We start from the raw sequence: 24,824 nt of genomic DNA on the forward strand, positions 1-24,824 counted from the left end.
CGTTACCTATTCTTGAGGGGGGTCACACACTCCCTCTGAAGGACTAGGTCCATAGCATAGGGGTACTCCTGGATTCTTTTACAGTCAACTTCGTTGCTTCTTGAAACTGTTCTTGCTTCACCTGCAAATCCTTTATCACTTGGTCCTGTGATTTTAATTTTTATTCCAATGTATTTAACTATCAAGTGATTTTAACAAGCTGATCATTCAGACTCTTATCTCTTTGTGGACAAAATTCCTTGAATTCCTGATCTCATCATGTCTTTAAAGCCTCCAGAAACCTAGTTTCACATTCTTCCAAGATTTGCTGTATTTTGGCATCAGACCCTCTTTGTTCTTCCAGGAGCAATGGCCTTATTGAGCCAAGTAAATCAGAATTTTCATAATCATTTTTCTCTCTCCCTTTCTTCTATCTCTGAGGATATTTCTATAATATCTCCCAGGAGGCTTTCTTCTCAGTTATTTTGAATCTAGGATAGGAACTAGGATAGGAATCTAGGGTAGGAACTATTGTGTTCTGAAGAATACCAAATAACTTTGTTAAGTTGTCTAGTCTTTACTTAGATCACCTAAGACTTATGAAGAAATTTGTACATTAATAGTGTAATAATAACAAAGGATATTTAGAGCACAGTGCAGCATGGGTTCAAAGGGTAATTGTAACAATATATTTTAAAAGTTTGGTATAACCTTTTTATATAGAATGAAATGTTCATTTTAGAGTTGTGCCTAAGAACTACCAGCACATCTTGGCCTTGGCATTTGCAGTGAAGGAGATTAATGAAAACTCTCAGAACTTATCCAATATCACCCTGGGCTTTCACATCTATGACAGCTATTTCAATGCAAAGAGGACCTATCATGCCACAATTCAGCTTATGTCTACAGTGGAGGAATTTGTCCCCAATTATATATGTGACCCCCTGAATAAACTAATAGCAGTGGTCGGGGGACTTGACCCCCTAACTTCTCTTTATGTGGCAACTGTTTTGGATATCTACAAGATTCCCCAGGTAAGTTGCATTGTGTATAGTTGGCTCTATGAGTGGAAAATGCATCCAGACTCAGATGAAGGCAATGCTAAACCACCTCTGAATATCTCTTACCATAAAAACCCTATGAACAGAGTATCCAGAATGCAACATGAGATAGTGCTGGAAGATGAGATCCCCAGGTCAGAAGGCACTCAGTTAACTACTGGGCAAGAACAAAAGACAAGTATGAGTAGTGCTGTGACTAATGATGCCACTGGGTCAAAGCTGAATGGAAGCCCAGAGACTGATGTGAACAGATGCAAAAGGAGAGTCTGGAGTTGTAAAATGTACACAATAGGAACATGAAATGTGAGAAGCATGAACGAGAGAAAGCTAGAAATTGTCAAGCAAGAAATGGAATGCATCAACATTACAATATTGGCGTGAGTGAATTACAATGGACAGGAATAGGACATTTTCAGTCAGGCAACTACAAAATATTTTATGCAGGAAATGAGAGATTAAGAAGAAATGGGGTTGCTTTAATAGTGAGAAGTGATGTACCAAAAGCAATTAGGAGCTATAACACAAAGTCTCAGGGAGTGGTATTGATGAGATTTAGCGAGAAACCTATTAACATTCAATAATAGGCAAAAAACCTTGCAGTTTAAGAATGTACCTATAGCCCACAGATATTTCTATCAAACTTTAAAAAGCAGGGAAATTGGGCAGCTATAGTGAATGCACCAAGGGTGCAGGAGACCTGACCTCCTCTCCGATATATTGGACTGCCCTACAAATTTTCAAAATGCAAACACTATTTGGGTTGGTCTTTCACAGTCCAATCCACTTCCAGTGTAGCTTGGAAGAATTTGGTATCATGTGCCTCTGAGCATATGGTGAGTGGTGGCAACACCTGCCATCTCCAAAGATGGAGAATTATATTTTTGTATGTTTGTTGGTGTTCTTCTTACTTTGCTTCTTTCCTGTGTTAGTAATGTTTCTAAAGATAATCTAATCTAGAAAATTTTATTTCCCTCATTATCCATCCTAGAAATCTGTGTCAAATTTATTTTTATTAATTTCAAAGTTTTTTTATGGGTCAATGTCATATGATGGTGAAGACAGCCTTTTGTGTTATAAATTGGAAGTTATGTTCTATTTCTATTTTGGGTGCATCAACAGTTGAATGTGAAACGGCGGTTTGCTATAAAATCAGACTGATTACAAGATGTTGCTACTAGAGCAATGACTCCAGCTGTTGGAAAAAAAGAGGATAAATGTTTTCAGCCTGCTATATTTAAACCACTTCATTTAAGGCAAGGTAGGAACGGTCAATTAAAAACATAGAACACACCTAGAATTTTGCTGGAATATATTTCAACTCCCACTGTTTCGTCTTGTGCAAACTGAGACACTCCTGAGGTCCACTGGAGACTATTCTGCAGAATAGTCAGTGCCATTATTCCACACTTATTTTTGGAGGTTTTTTCAGTGTAAATTTTGCAAAGTGTTGCTGTACTTCACATATTCACAGAAATAGAAACAAAAGGAAATGATTTCCTATAGGAAACTTCACTAAAATTGCAAAGTAAATCAGACATATTTAAAGAGTTCAATGGGATTTACTCCTATACAATCATGGTTAGGATAGGTAAAACTGACCATGGAGGAGGAGGAGGGGCAGGGGGAAGGAGTGGATAGTAGGGGGGCAAAGGAAGGGGGAGGGGAGGGCAGGTTTGATCATTTGCATGCTTATAGAGTTCAATGGTATTTACTCCTGTGCAATCATGCTTAAGATAGGTAAAACTGACCATGGGGAGGAGGAAGAGGAGGGGGAGGAAGGGATTGGAAGGGGATGGGGATGGGGAGGGAGGTGCAAAGAAAGGGAGAGGGAGGGGCAAGAGAGAGGAGATAGGAGGGAGAAGCGAGGGTCGGTTTGATCATTGCAAACTTTTTGAGTTCAATGGGATTTATTTCTGTGCAATCATGTTTGAAAATGGAAATGGACTGCCTTCAATTTGATCCTGACTTATGGTGAGCCTATGAATAGGGTTTTCATGGCAAACAGTATTCAGTGTTACCATTGCCTTCCTCTGAGGCTGAGAGGCAGTAACTGGCCCAAGATGACCCAGTGAGCTTCATGGCTGTGTGGGGATTCAAATCCTGGTCTCCCAGGTTGTAGTCCAACACTGACTCAGGGGAGGGGCAGGGAGGGATTGGGTGGATAGGCACTAGGCAGCGGGGAAGCCCCTTTCCTTTTCAAAAGGAAAACATTGTGAACAGTATCATTGCTTTTCAGCATTTCCCCCACCTTTTTATTCTACAGCCTGCACATGTAGCCTCCCACCCAAATTTGAACCAAAGTTGTCCCTGGCCACATCCACACCAGGCCTTTATTTCGCAATTGACAGTCGTGGCTTCACCCAAAGAATCCTGGGAAGTATAGTTAGTGAAGAGTGCTGAGATTTGCTAGAAGACGCCCTGTTCCCCTCACAGACCTTTAATCAGAGTGGCTGACCACTCTGGCCACTGGAGCTCTGTCAGGGGAATAGGTGTCTCCTCTTAGCACCCTTCACAAACTACACTTCCCAGGATTCTTTGGGGGAAGCCATGACTGTCTGAAGTGAAAACAAAGTCTGGTGTGGGTGTGGCCCCCTGATTAGCCAAGCAGCTGTGAGTCTGGCTTTTACAACACTGACAGCTGGTTCTTACTGAGCATGCACAACACTATCATTCAGATCATTGAAAAAAAATTTAAATTAATTAAAAATCAGCCAGACATTTTTTTTTAACTTTTAAACGGCAGAAGATGAAGGTTAGGGTATGGGGCAAGGTCAGTAATAGGATTACAGGTACTCTGTGACCATGGCTGATTTTTAATGAATTTCAACAGATTATGAGAACTGGAAAAAAACAAATCACCAGCAACAGATGGCATACCAATAGAGTTGCTCCAAGTTACTGAGACTGAATCTGTCCAAATTTTGCCAAACATTTGTCAAGAAATATGGAAAACTAAACAATGGCCCACAGACTAGAAGCTTTCAATATATATCCCTTTCCAAAGAAAGGGGATCCCAGGGAATGCAGTAATGATTAAACTTTTGCCTTAATATCCCATGTGAGTAAAGTAATGATCAGGATTCTACAACAAAGGCTCTTACCATATATGGAGCGAGAAATGCCAGATGTCCAAGCTGGATTTAGAAAGGGAAGAGGTACCAGAGATCATATTACAAACGGATAATGGAATGGACCAAGGAATTTCAGAAGAAAATCACCCTGTGCTTTATTGATTACAGCAAAGCCTTGATTGGATAGATCACAAAACACTATGGAATGCTTTAAAAGAATAGGGGGTGCCACAGCATCTGATTGTCCTGAAGCACAACCTATATTCTGGACAAGAGGCTACTGTAAGGACAGAATATGAAGAAGCCGATTGGTTCTCAATTGAAAAGGGTGTGAGACAGGGGTGTATTTTATCGCCCTATTTGTTTAATCTGTACGCAGAACATATCATATGGAAAGTGGGATTGGACCAAGATGAAGGAGGTGTGAAAATTGGAGAGAGAAACATCAATAATTTAAGATATGCAGATGATACCATACTCTTGGCAGAAACCAGTAATCATTTGAAACGAATGCTGATGAAAGTTAGAGGAAAGCACAAAAGCAGGACTACAGCTGAATGTCAAAAAGACTAAAGTAACGACAACAGAAGATTTATCAAACTTTAAAGTTGACAATGAGGACATTGAACTTGTCAAGGATTATCAATACCTTGGCACAGTCATTAACCAAAATGGAGACAATAGTCAAGAAATCAGAAGAAGGCTAGGAGTGGGGAGGGTAGCTATGAGAGAACTAGAAAAGGTCCTCAAATGCAAAGATGTATCACTGAACACTAAAGTCAGGATCATTCAGACCATGGTATTCCCGATCTATATGTATGAATGTGAAAGTTGGACAACAAAAAAATTGGATAGGAGAAAAATCAACACCTTTGAAATGTGGTATTGGAGGAGAGCTTTGGGGATACCATGGACTGTGAAAAAGACAAATAACTGGGTGCTAGAACAAATTAAATTAGAACTATTAGTAGAAGCTAAAAAGATGAAACTGAGGTTATCATACTTTGGATACATCATAAGAAGACATGATTCACTAGAAAAGACAACAATGCCTGGAAAAACAGAAGGGAGTAGAAAAAGAGGAAGGCCAAACAAGAGATGGATTGATTCCATAAAGGAAGCCACAGACCTGAACTAACAGCGTGGTTCATGACAGATGCTATTGGAGGTAGCTGATTCATAGGGTCGCCATAAGTCAAAATCGACTTGAAGGCACATAACAACAATCCTTTTTCCTTACTTTCTTTGTCAACAGAGATGTAATAAAGTGGTCTGGAGACAGAAATGGGTGTATTTCTATTAAATACCTATGTGAAAATCAAACATAACCTAAGAAACAGGGGCTCATAAAAGAAAATCTCAGTAATAATGTATAGTGATATTCAGCTTCTCCAATCCATGTAAAAAAAAAAATACAAGCCTCTTGTTTGAAGAAAGGTATCCAGTGTTACAATGATTTTGGAGATTTTCCTGAATGAACAAATGAATAAAAATACTTACAAGTGAATTCAGAACTGGATGTCAGTTGATCTGGGGAACAATTATTTCATTTCACATATAAACCACTATTGGAAGCAACACAACTCTGAATACCAGTTGTTGGGTTTCACAAGTGGGGAGACTGCTGTTGCTTTCAGGTCCTGCTTGTGGGTTCCCCATAGGCATCTGGTTGCCCACAATGAAAACAGGTTGCTAAACTAGATTGGCCTTTTTCCTGATTCTTGCGTTCTTCCTTATTTGTGATTTTGACAAATATAAAACCATTCATTTCATTTTGATTTTTTCGTTCAGTGGTGTTGTGTTAAAGCAGTGGGGGCTGGTCTATAAAGGTGAATGGGGCTCTGCCCCATCAACCTCAATCTGCTTTCCACCAGCCTCCATCTGCCTACCTTCATATTTACAACCTGACCAGGAGGACGCATTGTCAGCTGCCTCCTCCTTAGTCTCAATATTTATTCATTTATTTATAAAAATATTTGTATACCATTTCATTAAAAACATCAAAGAGGTTTACAGCACATTAAAAAAACACCAAATAATTTTTTTAAAAAATGCAATAAAAACAAAGGTCAACAGTTGCCAAAAAAGCATCATCTTAATTGCCCGCATAAGCCTAGCAGAACAGAAAGGTTTCCAGTAGGCACTTAAAAATTAAAACAGAAAGTGCCTGCTGAATCTCTGTTGGCAGAGCATTCTAGGGAACTGGGCCGATGACATTGAAGGCTCAATTTCTTGTCTATGTTAAGTGAGTCTTTCCAACTTGGAGGATGACCAAAGCTGTTCCTGTAGATGATCTCAGTGATTGAGCTGGGATATAAGGGCTCAGGTGGTCCCTAAGATACCCTGGACCTAAGTTGTCCAGGGCTTTGTAAATTAATACAATGCTGCTTTTGTAGAATTCAACAGAGCAGAGTTGGAGAAAAACTAGAATTGGTTAACTTCACCTGTCATTGGCTCTGGCTGCACATTCTGTGGGCATGCTGCCTTCTGCCCTACCAGTCTAAATGGGCAACATCCACCTCTGAGTTAAAGAATGGGAGTTGTGACAGAAGTAGCAAGCTGAGCAGTTATACACTTACTCTTCAATATGCTAGCATGCTATATTCTATATTGTAGGAACAATAAAGTTCATTTATCTTACAAGATCACTGTAAATATTGCTAATGTAATGCATGTGAAGTATGTAGAAACCCTGGAAAATGATCCATAATTGCAAATAATGATGATGATGATGATGATATCTCTTCAACCCAAAATATCTATTTAGCTCATATATGGACCTGCTCCAGCGATAAATCATAAACCCCCAGGGCTTTCTTTCTACCAGATGGCCCCAAAGGGAACTCTTCAGTATGCGGGTATTCTCTCTTTATTTCTGCATTTTGGGTGGACATGGATTGGGATCCTTATTTCCAATGATGAATATGGAGAAAGGTTTGTACAAACTGTGCTTCCAATGTTCTCCAGGAATGGTATCTGCATTGCTTTCATAGAAAGAATCAGCAAATTTACGACGGTTGCTGATATTCATGACAGGCTAGACAAAGGACATAAAATACATGAAAAGGTCATGAATAGCAAAGCCAATGTTGTAGTTGCCTATGGAGAATCTTATCTCATTGTATTTTTGAGATGGTTTCCATACCTGTCAGAACACATGACAAATAAACAAAAAGGCAAAGTATGGATAGTAACAGCCCAGATGGAGCTCATATCAATGGTCTATCAAAAGTTTTGGGAGACAGACATAATACATGGAACTTTATCCTTCACAATTCACGCCAATGATCTTCCAGGATTCAAGTCATTTGTTGAAAGTAGAAATCCTAACAACCCAAAAGGAGATGGTTTTATCAGGGACTTCTGGCAACAGGCCTTTGGCTGTATATTCCCAGATCCAGCTCTGGACAAGATGGATGGGGATGTTTGCACAGGACAAGAGAATTTGGAAAATCTTCCTGGGACTTTTTTTGAAATGAGTTTGACTGGCCACAGCTATAGCATCTACAATGCTGTCTATGCTGTGGCTCATGCTTTATATGCCATGTCCTCATCTGAACTCAGACACAGATCACTGGTGTGCAGAAGGGGACTGAATCTTCAGAATAAACATGCATGGCAGGTAATATCTTTATGTTGAAACACACAATATCTGTTCTAACAGGCTCCCATCTGTGCAGTAAGATGTTTCCTCAAGCTCTTCTGGCTCTCTCTTTCATTTTTTGATGTTCTTCTGCAATGCTTCTCATAACTGAGGAATATGACTGGCAAATTTGCATCTAAAATCTTGTTATAGAAATGAATTTCTAACTATTAAATATATGAAGGAATGTATGATTTTTTTTGTACCAACTGGAAACTGAAGGATAAATTAGTGAAGGTGAAAGTATACAATAAGAGCATTACTTTTTTTTTCTTTACAGAAGGATGCATATTTGTTCTGACAGCCATATGGTTGTACACTCCAAACATTGTGGCCTAGATTTTGTTTGGATCCCCCATTATATTTATCAAGACTCAGTTTTTCTTTGGAAGGAATTCAATCATTCTTTCTCTTAGGTATACAGTTGATAGTGCTGCTGTTAATTTGGAACTCCTTAGTTCCTGAAGTAGTTGCTGTAGATATTAATCTGAAATGCCCTGCTTAGGTTTCTTCCTTCTATGTCTGGCAACACTGGAACAAGGATGTACAAAGTAGCTCACCCTTATAGCCTTCGTGTGAAGAATGTCGCCCTGGGCTCCTTCTGGGAAAAAAGGTGGGGTATAAATCAAATAAATAAATAAATAAGAATGTGACTGTCTGTAGGAGCCTTCGCCTGTACAGACGTATGTGTGGAAACATAGGACCCACAACCAGCTGGAGCAAATGTACCTTCCTTTGTGAAGAAAATTCCAGGTAACATCTACATAGGGCTAATTTATGCAGATTCATCAACTCATTTGTCTCTTCTGTTTCTTTCAAGCTCCATCATTTTCTGAGACATGTCTACTTTAACAACAGTGCTGGAGACAAGGTCTCCTTTGACCAAAATGGGGAGTTATTGGCTGGATTTGATATTATCAACTGGATTATTTCCTCAAATGCATCATTTCTTAGAGTGAAAGTTGGGAGGATGGATCCACAGGGCCCTTCAAACCAAGCATTCACCATCAATGATGCTTTAATAACATGGCATAACTGGTTTAATCAGGTAGGATCCAGTTATGGGTGTGGGGAATCTTACAGTTTTGAGTGACCATTGACCCTCACTGCTGGTGTGGAAAATAAATTTCTTTCGACAGTGTTCATCTTCTATAAAATAGTGAGTTTTGTTTGGAAATAATACATCTATAAATTGACTTAAAAAGTAATGGTCAGTAATTTTCTGAATTGTTTCCTTTGCTGTTGAATATATTCACCTGGAGGAAGGAATTAACAAAGATGTGTGTTATTGTAGATATATATATGGCAATTCCCATCATCTCTGACTATTGGCTCTGCTAGCTAGGGCTGATGGGAGCTGGGAGTCCAACAACATCTGGAGGACTACAGGTTCCCACCAGCTGTATAGGAAGAAGATGAATGGTGCCTCCCCTCACATACAAATATGGAAATATAACATTTAGATGTACAAAATCTCTCACACATGTTGTTATTTAGGATAGTTAAAGATTATTGCCCCCACACTTGAAAGGAAGACTCATGACAGAGACATTGGTATAATGTTATATATATATATATATCGTTATATTATGACATTATATAAATTTATGTTATATATATAAAAAAGGAGAGCCAGTGTGGTGTAGTGGTTAGAGTGTTGGACTACCACCTAGGAGACCAGGGTTCGAATCCCCACATAGCCATGAAGCTCACTGGGTGACCTTGGGCAGTCACTGCCTCTTAGCATCAGAGGACTGCAATGGTAAACCCAGGGGCATCACTAGAGTGGTGCAGCAGGTGCGGGCCACACCGGGTGACACCACCAGACAGGGGTGACACCCAGAGCCGCCCCCCCAGGCACCGCCTAGGCACCAACGCGAGCCTTCGCGTGGTGCGCCGGCTGCCTTCCTCGGCTGTTAGAAGGTGGAAGCAGCGGCGGCAAGGCGGCAGCGCGCTCCCGGGCCCTGTCATTCATCCGTGTGTTGCCAGAGGCGCAATCACTCAGTCTCACAGAGAAGGCGCTGCGGGCCATACTGGGTGACACCAACTGTAGTGACGCCACTGGGTAAACCACCTCTGAATAATGCTTACCATGAAAACCCTATTCATAGGGTCGCCGTAAGTCAGAATCGACTTGAAGGCTGTCTATATATAAATATTTTTCTTTCAGAACCTGCAGGCCAAATCTACCAAATTAACTAAATTCAATCTGTCTGGGCAAGCGAGGTTCAAACTACCTCTGGTGAGAAAACATCACCAGCCCCCTGGGCATGTCACCAGCTACAGGCTGTGGGTTCCCAGCCAAGGATGAGGAGAAAATACCTCCCTTTTTGCGAGGCAAGCCTTGAGTGTGCACCAGTGCACCAGGGCCCACCTGTCCTGGTGTTCACCCAAAATGATCCCTAGAGGGTGCCCCTAACTTCATAATGCCTCAGTACACCTATTTTTACCTGCTCTTCACCTGCCCGGACTCCATTCCAACAAGCAAGCAACCAGCAGTATGGAGTAGGCAAATCAGGAAGGATGCAAAACACAAATCCCACCAAAAAATCCTACCCAGCCCCTAAACAGCAACTAGAGAAGCCCACACTGAAAGAATAGGAGGGTGGGTGAAGCAAAAACGTGAAGAGGGAGAGCTGGAGGCAGAGTTGACTTTTAAACCCAGCTTTATCATCACCACCTGACTGGCCAATGGATGATATGACCTCCCTCCTCCTTGGTTGACTAAACCACTTGTGTCTCCTTTCCAAAGAAGGGGGTGTAAGCAAGTGCAACCCCACATAGGATTGTTGTTATAGGATTATTATATTTATTTTATAAAACACAGCAGAGGCAAGGCCTTGGATTTGCAAAATGCTTATGAATAATCTCAATTAGCCCACATCATGAGCTCATGAAAACACAGACATTAAATTAAATAATTCCTCAACATACATTGGAATTCTTTTAAATAAATCAAAAGCACCAGCATTAAGGTTCTGAGAAGCTCTTTAAAAAGCCCATTTGATAAACAATTAACAGTCATCTAAGGTATTTTTTCATCATTTATCTCTAAACTATCAGGTGCTTTGGGCTACTTTCAAAGAAGTCATACTTCATATACTCAAGGCACAGAAATTGTTACACTTTTAGGATATTTAAAAGAAGTTGTTTTGAAGCCATGTGTCATATTGTGGCTCTTAGCAGCTATTAAACCAACCTTAGCCTTTTCTGGGGAGAAAAGATAATCTCACTATGTCAAAAATCTACTTCAAAAAAGTTAGGAATGGAGTATTAATGATGGAAGGGAATATATTTAATGAGAACACATCCATTTTAATACTATAATAAAACAAATAAAGACAAAGATAATTCTGTAGACCTTGTGTAACATCTATTGTTCACTTATTCGTTTAATAATATTTATTTATTTATTTATTATATTTATACCCCACACTTCCTCCCAGTAGGAGCCCTGACTGGCATAATAATAATTATGATAGTTATAATAATAATAAAGGAAGTAACAGTCTATGGAATATCATATACTCTCTAAGCTCTCAATAACTGTCTTCAGTATGGGGCTTATTATGCAGGTCTCTCATGCCCAACCTTTCTAATCAGATAGTAGATACTTTCAGATTGAGGCTTAATATTGTATATGGGCTATTCAGATATCACAAATGGGCCACTGGCAACAAGTTTTCTTAATTTAGGGTGTGCTGACCACTGTGATTTCCCCAAATGTGGGAAACTCAATTTCATAATTTGTGGTTTTCTTAATTTAGGATTTTCTAGGGGAAGGGAACATCTGGATTAAATGGAGGCAAAAGGGAGCTATAGATGGGCATCTTCATATTAATGATGTCATGTAGGTGCTTGGGGGAAATATTGCATCAGTGTTGGTGACCACCTTCGATGATTTAAAAAGGGTTTAGATAAATTCATGGAGTATAAGGATATCAACAGCTACTAACCAAGATGGCTATGCACTACCTCCTGTGTCAGAATGCTTCTGAATACTAGTTGCTGGGAATCACAAGTGGATTGTGGATTGTTGCATGTCCTACTTGTGGGTTTCCAGTTGGCATCTGGTTGGCCATAAGTGCATGAAAAGGGTCTACTGGATCAGGTCAATGTCCAGGGCCGGTTCTAAAGGGCGGCCAGGTTGGGCACTGGCCTGAGGGTCCCAGAGCTACAGGAGCCCCTGAGGGGCCCCTGGGGGGACCTCTGCTCTCCTTCCGTGATCCATGCCCCTCTATGCCCCCCACTTACCTGTCAGCTGGCTTTTTAGCATTGCCGTTAATGAAGATGGTGGCTGCAGCTTCCCTAAGGTACTGAAGCCACTGCCACCATCTTAGTTGATGGCAGAGATGTGCGTGCATAGCACGCACGTGTGCCATCAGCAAAGATGGCAGTGGAGGATTCATTCCCCTTAGGGAAACCACAGCCGCCATCTTCATTAAGGGCAATGGTAAAGTCTAGACAGGTAGGGGGGGCGTGGGGTGTGTGGGGGTGAGGGGGACACACATGTATGTGCACATGTGCACACCCACCCACCCACCAGGGGGTCAGGGCAAGCTGATGCCCAAGGGCCCCTGCATGCCTGGAGCTGGCCCTGTCAATATCCCATCTAGTTCAGCATCCTGTTCTTACAGTGGCCCTTTAGCTGTGTAGGGGAAGCCCAAAAGCAGGAGGTGAGCACAACAACAGCACTCTGCCCACTTGTGATTCTCAGCAACTGGCATTAAGAGACATACAGCTTCCAACACTGGAGATAGAAAATAGTCACCATAGCTAGTAGACACTGTGGCCACTGTGATAATATGATGTTGGACTACATGCGCTTTTGATCTGATCCAATAGGGCTTGCCTGATGTTCTTATGATTAGAGACAGAGGAGAAATTTGATTCAATTCACATGTAGAGCAAATTTGCACTTCAGAAACAATATGAGAATTAAAACACATTCATCCTTCAAAAATTGCGCTTATCTGAAATTTGTGATGCAGTCTTCCAACCAATGTTTACAAAAATGCATATAGTGGGGATAAATGTGAAAATAACATACAAAAATGCATTATATGAGAAGAAAGTGCTTGCAAAATGTGTACATTAGTCAAAACTGCATACAAAATATGTTTATTAGAAGAAAGTTACACTAAAATGTTGAAGAATTTTCATAAGGGTTAGGGTTAGAAATGTGGAAAACTGAATTAAAGATTAGAAAAATGAGAAATTGAGAGAATCAAAACTGAAAGATCCTTCCATCCCTGCTTATGATGAGTAACCATCCTACAATAAACACCCATCTGGAATCACTTGGCAGTTGGTTGAGAAGCAAAATATTATTTTCCCCACCAATGTGCTCCTAGCATTTCCAAATCTATCACAGCAGTGTAGGATGAAGCCACAGAATAGCAGCTCCCGAGAAGCTTCAATATCATGTAGCCCCCTCCAAGCCTTTAAGATTATAAGATTATTTTCAAGATTAATATTCTGTTCTTTCCTATATGGATTAGGCTCAGCCTCTGTCTGTATGTACTGAAAATTGCCATCCTGGTTCTAGCAAGAAAGTGAAGGAGGGGGAGCCATTTTGCTGCTATGATTGCATCCCATGTCCAGAGGGAAAGATCTCAGACCAGGAGGGTAAGTAATATACTGTACAGATTTATTATTGTTTGAAATTCAAAGGAGGAAAATAGATTTGCTTACTTCATTCTGTAAAATTTGATAGAGACTACTAGGGCTCGGCTGGATAGGAAGCTGCAAAGTAGGTAAGATATCAGTATGTATATAGGTGTTTATGTAATAATTTGCTACTGCTTATTCTACATATCTGCAGCCAATTATTATAGAATGTTCTGAGTAGGCTGGGGTAAAGAAGGTGGATGCTTCTGATGATCTCTAAAAAAGCAAAGGGATATTTCAATGAAGGGGCTGAGGTTCCTCTGGATACTGGGTTGACTATTTTCTTCTTTTTAACACAAGTGAGGATTGTCTAATGAAAAAATTATGAATAAAAATCTGTAATCTATACTTCTAGACTATCAGCCACAATTCATACTTTTGTAAATCTTACATTTGATTTTGAACAGGGTTTGAAGGCCGTTTATATACTTCAACTAGTAGGTAGAGACTCGGGCCTTAATAAGATTAAGTCAACAGGCACATCAAAGTGTGGACTGGTTCCATTTCTGACTATCCTTGCATTTCCTCTGGGACTTCATAACTTTCTTCCTATAAGCAAACTTGCCACTGCAAGCCTTTAAAACTCTAAACCACTTGACAACGCAAAGTAAGACTAGTAGGTAATTAATGACAAATCTCACTATTAACCCCCATCTAACACATTTCAGAACATCAGCATGCTAGTCCATTTAATGACATTTTTTGAGCACCAGGCCACATCTTTTTTTTCAGACATGGATGACTGTTATAAATGTAGAGATGAAGACTATCCAAACAAAAACCAGGATATGTGTATTCCCAAGAGTATAAGCTTCTTGTCTTTTGAAGAACCATTGGGGATCAGTTTAGCTTGTTCGGCTTCTTCCTTTTCTTTGATCACAGCTCTGGTACTAGGAATGTTTGTGAGGCACCACAGCACACCCATTGTCAAAGCCAACAACAGGAATCTCACCTACACTCTCCTCATCTCCCTTCTGCTCTGTTTCCTATCTGCATTGCTATTCATCGGCCAGCCTGGGAAAGTGACCTGTCTCCTCCGACAAACAGCTTTTGGCATCATCTTCTCAGTGGCTATTTCTTGTGTGCTGGCAAAAACAATCACAGTGGTTCTGGCTTTCGTGGTGACCAAACCAGGATCCAGGATGCAGATGTGGGTGGGGAAAAGACTGGCCAATTCCATTGTTATTTCTTGCTCCCTTATTCAAGCAGGGATTTGTAGTGTGTGGCTTGGAATAACATCTCCACCATTCCCAGATGTCAACATGCAGTCATTTACTGAAGAAATTGTATTGGAATGTAATGAGGGGTCTGTGACTATGTTTTACTGTGTCTTGGGCTACCTTGGTTTTCTGGCCTTTGTCAGCTTCATTGTAGCTTTCCTTGCCAGGAAGTTACCTGACAGTTTTAATGAAGCCAGGTTTATCACTTTCAGCATGTTGGTCTTTTGCAGTGTTTGGTTATCATTTATTCCATCCTACCTGAGCACGAAGGGAAAATACATGGTCGCTGTGGAGATCTTCTCTATTTTGTCTTCTAGTGCTGGGTTGCTGGGTTGCATCTTTTCCCCCAAATGTTACATCATTGTGTTGAAGCCTGAATTGAATAACAGGGAACAGCTGATAAGAAGGAAGACTTGAAGAATACAAATGTCTGTGCATTCAGTTACAGTTTGCAGTAGGAATGAGATTCAGTGTTCTGTACTTGTTTGTTGTTTGATCACATTACCATTGTTCCCCATCCCTGATTCCCCATCCTTTGCTAATGAATCATGCATATACATAATGTGAATTTATCTCATAAAAGGGGATCCCCCAGACAACCTGCTTATTGAGTATTCATTCTGATTTGCTTTGGGTGGAGGTTATATAATGTCTGCTCCTTACTGAGAATTCATTTTGATTTGTGAGGAGCTTGTATGACATCCATATGCTTAATGAGCATTCATCCTTATTTGTTTGCTTGGAGGTGATATGATTTCACATCAATTGATCATTACCCCACACTCTTTTGTGCATTTTCCCATCATTTTTTAAAACTACAAACAATTTGTTTTTTTTAAAGGTGGATTTTTTAAAGGTGGATTTGTTGTGCCAGAGCAACAGAGCACTTTAATCGAAAAACCTTAATTTTTTTTAAGTAATTGAATACTCCCCATAAAATAGTTACAGTCTGGAGCTGACTAAGGTGATAAGAGCCCATGAATATTCTTCTCTGACGGTTTCCTATTGGTCTCTAAACCAATACATTCCTGGTGGTTACATATGCATTCAACATTTTCATTACATTTTCCTCCTTGGCAGCTGCCCCATTTACACCTTCCTCAAAGGGAAACAGTCATGCATGCACACTGATCATTTCCCCTAGTAACTGTCAGCACCTCTTTTTCAACCACATAAACTGCTTTGTATAAAGACTTTAATAGTCTAGTGGTTTCTGCTGAGAAAGAAACTTTTTCTGCACATGTGAATTCAGAAGTACTCAAAAGTAAGCTCCATTGACTTCAACTGGATTTACTCACATGAAAGTATAGCAGGGATAAGGAACCTTTTTCATCCTGAGGACTACATTCTATCATTGGTAACCTTCCTGGTTTGGGGAAGGGGCAGGAGGATGCCAGTGATGGGTGTGGCCACAACAAAAAATCGGCAGACTCCTGCCTTTGTGCAGTGGGCTACATTCCAGGCTCAGCAAAGTCATGGGTTGCTACATCTCCAGCTCCACACTTCTCCATCCAGGCAAGCAAGGAACATTATCACAGTTCAAGAACACATTCCAGCAAGGCAAACACAGTTCAGGAGGGCACAGACTAGGGCTGGTGAAAAGCATGGCTTGAAAAGGAAGCAAAGCTTTGGCAGAATCCTGGGGGCCAGATAAAGAGGACTGGCATTTGGCCCATTGACCTGAGGTTTCCCACCTCTTGTGTGTAGTAGGGCTGCTACTTCACTGCAGATGCTTTCTGGTACACGGGTGAATGTCAGCACAACATTTTCTGAATCAGATCTATAAAACTAGTTTTCTCAGAAGAGAAACTGATTTGTCAATTGGACCTTTGAATCTATCATATGAACTAAGTGGGGTTTTCACATTTAATTGTGGTAGATTTTCTATTGCTATATTCTATTCCTTTTTTATAGTTTGTTTCTAGATGCAAGGCCCTAAAGAGCCTGAAGTAAAATGCTAACTTTGCTGTAGGACTGGTATTTCCAGTTATTCCCCCCCCCCGAGAATCAGATCCCTTTAGAGAAACCAGGGACCTTGAAGTGCAGGCATGCTTCTTCCTTTTTCTAGAAAACAATGGTAGAGAACACAAACCTCAGACTAGTTTCCAAATTATTTAAAGTTAATTTTATGGCATTTTTAAAATCTAAGCTCCATTACACAACAGACATTTAAAGCACACTTAAAGCACGTTCCCACAAAGAATCCTGGGAACTGGAGTTTATTATTCATAGAGCTACAATTTTCAGCATCCTTAGCAAATTACTGTTCTCAGGATTTGGGAGTGTACCATTTTTAGGATTTGGGCAGTGAAGAGTATGCTTTAAACGTTTGGTGTGTATGCAGCCTTCGTTTTATTACACGTTTTACAGAACAAGGATAGCAAGTGGTCACTGGTTTCATCAGAAAGAATTAATCAGCGTTAGAAGGAGACAGATGACCAGTAGAACTACATGAAGAAATTATATATACAATGTAGTACTATGTTAGAGGGAGTTAGCATTGAAGTTGTTCTGTGTGTAGGTCATCTTACACAAGTGGATCTTCTTCCTCAAATGTTCTACAAGTGGACAGCTTGTATTTGCATGTAAAATTACTAGAGGATAGGAAAATAGAAAGCAGTTTCACAACATTTCCACTAGTGCAAGCTCTTGTGCAGCAATTCCACCAGTGGACCTGTTGTGCTGAAATTAGTTTCAGTCTACTACAGCCCCCTTAACCCCCCTCCCAGCATCCAGAGTAAGAAAATAGGGCATAGGGGTAGGTTTTGTACTATACAGTACCCACCAGCTGGTGCCAACAGTTACATCATTTTGGTGCCAGATGAAGCTAGTGCTGGGTCAAAAATGACTCTGCATCTTTGTGGTCCCATTTTCTTGAAATGCAAAACTGGATGCACTTTCTGGACTTTTGAGACTGGGCTGGAAAAATACATTTCTGAGGTGGGGGACTTGAGAGCAGCAGAGACATCACTTTATTTTTAAAAACCTTTTACTTTTTTTTTCATGCTTACAAAGGTTTTTCCCATAGCAGGAAACAGCAGTAGTGCTCATGCTCTGGTCCTGACTTATTTTGACCCACAATGCCTCCCCTGAAGGATTCTATGGCAGATCCTTTGTTGACAGGGGAGAGACACTGCTGCTCCCCCTCTTCCATGTCAACAGAAAAGTTTTTAAAAGAAAAAAAGACTTTTAAAAAATTAAGAGAAGCCGCTGCTGCTATGACAAATGCTAGTCCTCCATCCACATCTAAGAATTTTGCCAGCCAGTGGGTCTCCTCACTCTTCCTCTTTTTTGTGTGTGTGCTATCCCACTCTCTTCCCTCACCCCCAATGAACATGTCAAAAAACTTCCACTAGTGACGTTCTTTTTATTTGCCATGGCATTACAGCAAATAATACAAATTGACTTGATTTCATGTCTTCTGATGAATATTATGGTCCTGGCTTTATATTCTGCTGTTTTATTCTTGACTTCTTTCTTTCTTTCTTTATATGCTAATGTTTTACTTTGTTTGTAGTACCCTGCAGGGTTTTCATTGAAGGTCTGTATTGAAGTCTTCAAAATACATGCATACATAAGTTCCCAAAGAGGCCAGTTCTAGAATGAAACCCTTTGTTTCTCTTGGGCTTCTAGTCCCCTTTTGTTTTGTGGGTCATTCCAAGCCCAAGTGTCCCTTTTAATCCAACTAAATGGAAAAGAAAAGTTCTGTTCAGAAGTGACAAACATGTTTTCTTCAGCAATTCCACAGGAAATACTCCCCTTTGAGCTGGTGGTTGCCTTCACTTTTTATTATCAACAGGACTGTAATTATGCTGCTTCTCAAACCCCTCGGTATAGCTGTAACCATCACTAGTTACGGTATAGCCCGTAAATATAATTATCCCTTAGAACAGTCAAAACTGTGATTAGTAAGTTATATACGGATCCTACAGGCTGATATTTTACAAATTAGATGTAAGTCCTCAGAGGTGGAAATAGCTGCATATTAGAGAATCTGTACTGAGAAAGTTTTCATGATGGTGATATTGGAGATCTTTCTTCTGATACTGCTTCCTCACATGGTTAGCAGTGCACATATTGTCAGATACCATTTCCATGGTCCACAGCATCCTCTGCACAAGTATCATCAGAGAGGAGGCTTCGTAATTGGTGCCATTGCTTCTCACAGCTTCATCATCTCCAGTTCAATTGATTTCACTGAAGAACCTCCTCCACCATTGTTTGAAGAGCTTGCGTAAGTGTATCTATATCTCCTTATATTTATCTCAATCTCTCTATTTACACAAACACAACCTTTATGGCTTTCTTTCTCTCTTTTCCCCTTCCAGCTCCCTGGAATGATGACTCTTAGAAACTGTAGCCCAGTCTCAAAGACCGCATAGTTTTAGAAGGGATATAAATTCCCCTTCTCCCTCTTTTCTCTATGAACTTCTAGGTCAAAACTGACTTTTGTGTTAAAGCTAGGGAAAGAAAAGGCCAAGCCACACTGGATTTCTCCACAACTTGATATCCATTTATAACCTATGTTGTGTTACAAAGACAATCCTTTAAAATGTCACAAGTTTTTCTTTAGCTATGGGATAAACTTTGATTCTTCCTCTGTAGCTGGATATGTCAATTTCACTCTTTCAATTCTGAACATTGGATCTAGGAGACTCCATAGATTACACATAAATCCATTGACAATAAACTGGGGCTGGGATGAGGGTGTTAAGTTACTTATCTTAGCAGTACTTGTACTGGTTTGAAATGATATACTTCAGCAGGGGGATCTTTTTATTTCTTTACTTTTGATAATTCCAAAATAAAAACATATTACAATAAAATAAAGTTTCGCCATAGATTATTTCTCATCCAAGGCTTTTCATTTTGGCTCCTCTTGATGATGATCATTTTTATTTATTTATTTATTTATTATTTGATTTATATCCCACCCTTCCTCCCAGCAGGAGCACAGGAGCATTTTTTAAAAAGTAAATACATAGGGTTGTATTGAAGTCAGTCCTACTTAGAATATACCCATTGAAATTAAGTTAATTATGTCCATTAACTTCAATGGGTCTACTCTGAATAGGACTAGCATTGAATACCACCCATTATGTCCATATAAAGGCCATACATTCTTAGGTTAATCAGAAACACTCAAGTCTAATCATTCTGGTCACCTCTGTGAGAATAGTTAGCAACTCCAAAGGAATAAATAAACATAAATAAATAAAGAAAGTTTGAGATTTCTAGACATATCTCTTTCAGTCCCCCTAGTAATATTAAAAAAGTTATAATGCCACAAGAGTGGCTGCATATTATAGCCAGCATGGATTTTTCACATTCCACCCTGTTAAATTGAAAATACCCCCATGCCATTCTGCTGCTTTCCATAAGCTCATTTCAGAACAAAACATGACAAAACTTATAGTCCTGAACTCAGAAAGGCTTGCTTAACAACCCTCTAGATTTCATGGTGATACACACAACACTCAGAGAGAGTCTAGAGTTCAAAGTGTAAAACGAGGGGGGGGGGAGCCAGAGCCCTGTTGCACTTTTTTCTGTCAGTGGTCTCATAATCTGTTGAAATCAGAGCTTGGAAGATTACTTTTAAAAAGTAATAAATTACAGTTATAGTTACATGGCCCAAAAAAGTAGTCGTTACCATTACAATTACAGTGAAAGTAACTGATTACTTTACTTTTACTCAAAAGTAATCACTATAATTACATTTTAGTTACTTTTTTAAAAAATTGCCTACAAGGTGCTGGCCTTGGCTGCTATAGAACCTATAGGCCAGGTGGGAAGTACTGGCATCTTGTAGAGGTCATCCTCCCCCTTCCTGGGATGTATGATTTGTCATGGCAGCAGGGGTGTAGTTGTCCAGTAAGTTGCCCCTTACTTTTTTGGGAGCAGGGTCCCTATGTCTCCAGCATCATATGAGCTGATCAGCATGAAAGGGGAGTGTGTTAGCCACTGAGAAGAGTCTTCTAATATGCTTCCTTGTCCTTTCCTGCTGATTGGAGCCAATCAGAGTGAAAGGAGGTGAGTCGCCCACTGAGAAGACTCTTTTCAGTAGCTAATACTCTCCCCTTTCATACTGATTGTCTCCTAGGGACATCAGTTGTTATGGGAGTAGGCATTAACAAGGACCTCATTCTCAACCCAGGAACAAAATAAGGAGAGAGGGGGGTCTGGCTATGGCTGATACTATCATGAAGGGACCGTGCACTTCTGAGTTTGCCACTATACTACTGCCTGGCACAGTGCAGATTTTTGAGTGGGCACCCCGAGTTTCTTATTGTTTTCTGCATATTTTTGTCACTTTGGGTTGTACATGTATGCACTTATCCCTGTCCTGCACCCAGCAAAAGCTCTGGGCCAGGCAGGATGCACTGGCATCTTGTAGAAGACACCCTCCCCTTCCCTTGGGTGTATGAGTTGTCCTGGCCCAGAACAGACTATGGGGTGGGCACACCCAGTTACTTATTTTTTATGATTTTATGACATCATTATGCATTTATGAGCATTTCAGAAGCCTGATAATTTTGATTGAATAAATTTGTTGTTATTCTTGACGGGAAGACTCCCCAGATCACCACGATATATGATATGGGGTACTCCAACATATATTTTGGGGTTTAGAGACATGCTAACTTTGGCTTGGAGTTACTGTAGCTATGAACTTGGAACTGGGAACTAGGAACCAACTTCAGCATCATTATCTTATCTGAGACTGATGGGAGTTGTAGTCCAACAACATCTGGAGGGCACTATGTTGAAGACTCAACTCTCTTCCCACCTACCCATCTGTTTCAAACACATCCAGAAAAGTATGTCTCTTAAATTCTATGTCTGACAGTGTGTTCCTTTCAGAGGTAAAACATTAATCTGCAATCCTATATACTTGTCCATTTAACCCAATGAGGCTTAATTTGGAGCAGACATATACAGGACTGGACTCTACCAGAATACATTTCAGGGACTATACTTTATTAATGCTGTACCAACTACAACTACCATCTGCTGCTTATGTACATATATTGTCTCAGCCTAAGCTACCTCACAGGGTTGTTGCAAAGATAAACAGGGGGAGGGAATGGCAATGGTCATGGCATTCACAAATCAAAAATAAATCGGGGAAGGGGGGCACACACAAGTAATAAGACGTCTGACAGATAGAATGTTAACAGGTGAAGCTTTCTCCATATTTGTATTTCCATACAAAAAGGCTTACTCCATTTAATTTCTACCTGCCCCACAGCTGTCCATAAGAGCCTGATCTCCTGAAATGCCACCCCTAAACCATGTAAAGAACTCAAGTTAAAAAATAAACACCACAGAATTTGGGCATTTTTTTTTAAAAAAAGAACATCTGTAGCTTGTGTCACCCCTCCTGACTTCAGGGGTCTCCCATCGATAGTCTCCACAGCTAGGGGAGCGTCCAGTTTCCACCGGGAAATTCCATGACGCTTGACTAACTTTACATCAATAAAATTTGTGGAGGCTCCACTGTCAATTAAGGCAGTGGAATTAAACACCACTCCTCTGGAAGTTGTAATCCGAATAGGCAAGACCAACACCCCCTTTGAGGGAGGTTGGATCGTTGGGGGGCCTTTATACAACGCTGCCCCCAGTCCACCGGCCTGCACGTGGACTGGGTGTTCTAGTTTCCCAACGGCTCGGCTTTCCCCCCTTTCAGTCCACAGTCTCTGGCCACGTGGCCCGGCTTTGAACAATAAAAGCATAAACGTTCCCGTCGTCGTCTTTCCTTTTCTTCTTCCGACAGTCTTGGCCTAGCCCCTCCCTGTCCCTCAGTTGCATTACCTGCCATCCCTGCAGTGGGAAGGGTCTTGTTGCGGGATGCCGAGGCTGAGTATCTCGGGACCTCCTGCTTCCTTTCCAGGCGCCTTCCTTCCATCCGGTGATCTATCTGTAGGCATAGCCGGATGAGCCCTGGTAGGTCAGCCGGGGGGGGAGGTCCTGGCCAACTCATCCAGGATTTCAGCATTTAATCCACTCCGGTACATAAACATCAGGGCGGCGTCATTGTAACCAGTTTCCTGGGACAGAATTTTAAAAGCGTTAGTGTACTCGGAAACAGTCCCTTTAGCTTTCTTCAGAGCGCCTAGTTGCCGCGCTACTGTTTCAGCCCTTTGCGGGTCTTGAAACATCTTGGTCATCTCCTGTATAAATCCTCTGTACCTTCCTAAGACAGTATCCTTTCTCACGAGATACGGAGTCACCCATTTTGCAGCTTCTCCCTCCAGGAGGCTAATCACGAAAGCTACTTTAGCCCCATCGTCTGGAAATTCCGTGTGCCTGACATCCAGATATAACTCACATTGAGCCACGAAGGTTGCCAACTGATCACTTTGTCCCGCGTATTTTGGGGGCAATCCAATGGGAACCTTTACTACGGCAGCTGGAGGGGCTGTTCGCATCTGGTCTATCGTGGCCTTCAAGGTTTGATTATCCGTCTTCAGCGCCTTGACTGCTGCTAGCAGGGCTTGAACATCCGTCTGCAAATCAGCTACCTTAGTCCTCAAGAGTTCCACTTCTTCCGTCTCAGAAGTGGGGTTCGTCCCCCCCGCTGCTCCCTTTGACATCTTGTCCCAGTCAAGTGAAGAGAGTGTTGAGGGTGATTTAGGTGGCTCTGTCAAGCTGTCAGGCCCAGGATGTGACTCAGGAACCAGACCAACGGCTGTAGTTAATTCGTGTTTTATTAGGGTAATGTCCAAACAAAGACTGCGTTTTCTCATGAAGCAATACAGGGATACAGGTCCTGCGACATTGGGAGAAAGTTGACAGAGCAAGGGACTTCTTCCCACCTGTTCTTTAAGAAGGGGCCAAATGGGCGCGCAATCTTTCGCTCCTCCTTAACTGCCCCTCAGGTACTGCCCACCTTCCCCCCCTTCTCTCCTGTCTTTTCAGCTGTCTGCGTGTGCGCGGTGAGGGGGGAAGCATCACCCCCTCCTCTTCTGAAGTTTGTGATTCCAGGATGGGGGATAGGGGAGGGGCTGATGGTAAACTGCCTCCCCGCTTTTCGGCTGTGAGCAGCCCTCCCTCTTTCCCCTCTTGCTCTGAGCCTGAAAGAGGGGGAGGCGTGAGAATGTCCAGGGAGGGCTCAGGCTCCCTGTTGCTAAGTGACCTTATCACTGGCAGTTCCTCTGTTTCGTCTTCGCTCCAAAGGGGGGAAGTTCCTCCCCCTTCCCTCTGCCATCCATCCGAATACTCTTCTCCCAACTCTCCGGGATCCAGCTCCCTGGGATTGGGACCCCAGCTCTGCCTTCCGACAGCTATACAGTCATTTTTAACAAGTGTCTGTTTGGAACTCTTAGCATTTGCCATGGGGAGAAGAATTTACACAAAAGAGCTTCCAGGGAATATCTTCCTTACAAGACGAAGATGCCATTCTGCTTGTTAGGAAAAGGAAGGGCTGGGAACAAAGCAGCAGCTCTTTAGGACCCTGCTGCAACTTCTGCCTGGTGAGGGAATCCCCCCCAAATAATGATACTTTTCACAATGTTTTTCTTTTTGAAAGAAAGGGGCTTTCCCTCAGCCCAGTACCCACTCACCCAATATGCTCTCCTCCTTCCTCCTTCTCCCCCAGACCAGTTTCACCTCTCTTAAGTATGATTGCACAGGAGTCGATCCCATTGAACTCCATAATAAGCATGCAAATAATGAAACCTGTTTCCCCTCCCTCTACCTCCTATCCCCTCCCTCCTGCTCCTCCCCTTCCTCTCTCCCTCCCTTCCCCTTCCTCCTCCCCTCTCTTCTCCTCTCCCCTCCTCTCCTCCTCCCTCCCTCTCCATTCTGCTCCTAACCCATGGTTAGTTTCACCTGTCCTAAGTATGATTGCATGGGAGTAAATCCCACTGAACTCAGTAAGCATGTAAATAATCAGACCTGCCTTTCTCCTCCCTCCTATTCCCCTGACAGAGCTCCAGTGGCCAGAGTGGTTTAACAGTCAGCCCCTCTTCTTGGGATTGTAGTTCTGTGAGGGGAACAGGGTGACTCCTAGTAACTCACAGCACCCTTCACAAACACATTTTGTGTTCCTCTGGCCTGGAAGTGTGTGTTTAGTTCATTCCCAAGGCTTACCTAGCAAAGGAGAAGTGATTCCCTCATCATATGCTGGGGAGCCACAACTTGCATCTGTATCACATGCCCAGGAATCTGAAGGAATGCT

The 24,824-nt window shown here is 41.5% G+C and overlaps 1 protein-coding gene across 1 annotated transcript in view; it reads left to right on the plus strand.

Moving 5' to 3' along the window:
* Positions 1-24,824, plus strand: part of LOC133367566 (vomeronasal type-2 receptor 26-like) — a 49,843-nt gene that overhangs the window by 10,554 nt on the left and 14,465 nt on the right. Inside the window, exon 2 of the mRNA XM_061591661.1 lies at positions 13,256-13,382. Within this exon, the coding sequence (XP_061447645.1) occupies positions 13,351-13,382 (32 nt within the window). The 5' untranslated portion in view covers positions 13,256-13,350. The remainder of the gene's footprint in view (positions 1-13,255; positions 13,383-24,824) is intronic.

The sequence above is a fragment of the Rhineura floridana genome, chromosome 11 (assembly GCF_030035675.1).
Source record: "Rhineura floridana isolate rRhiFlo1 chromosome 11, rRhiFlo1.hap2, whole genome shotgun sequence".
In the NCBI taxonomy this organism is placed as follows: Eukaryota; Metazoa; Chordata; class Lepidosauria; order Squamata; family Rhineuridae; genus Rhineura; species Rhineura floridana.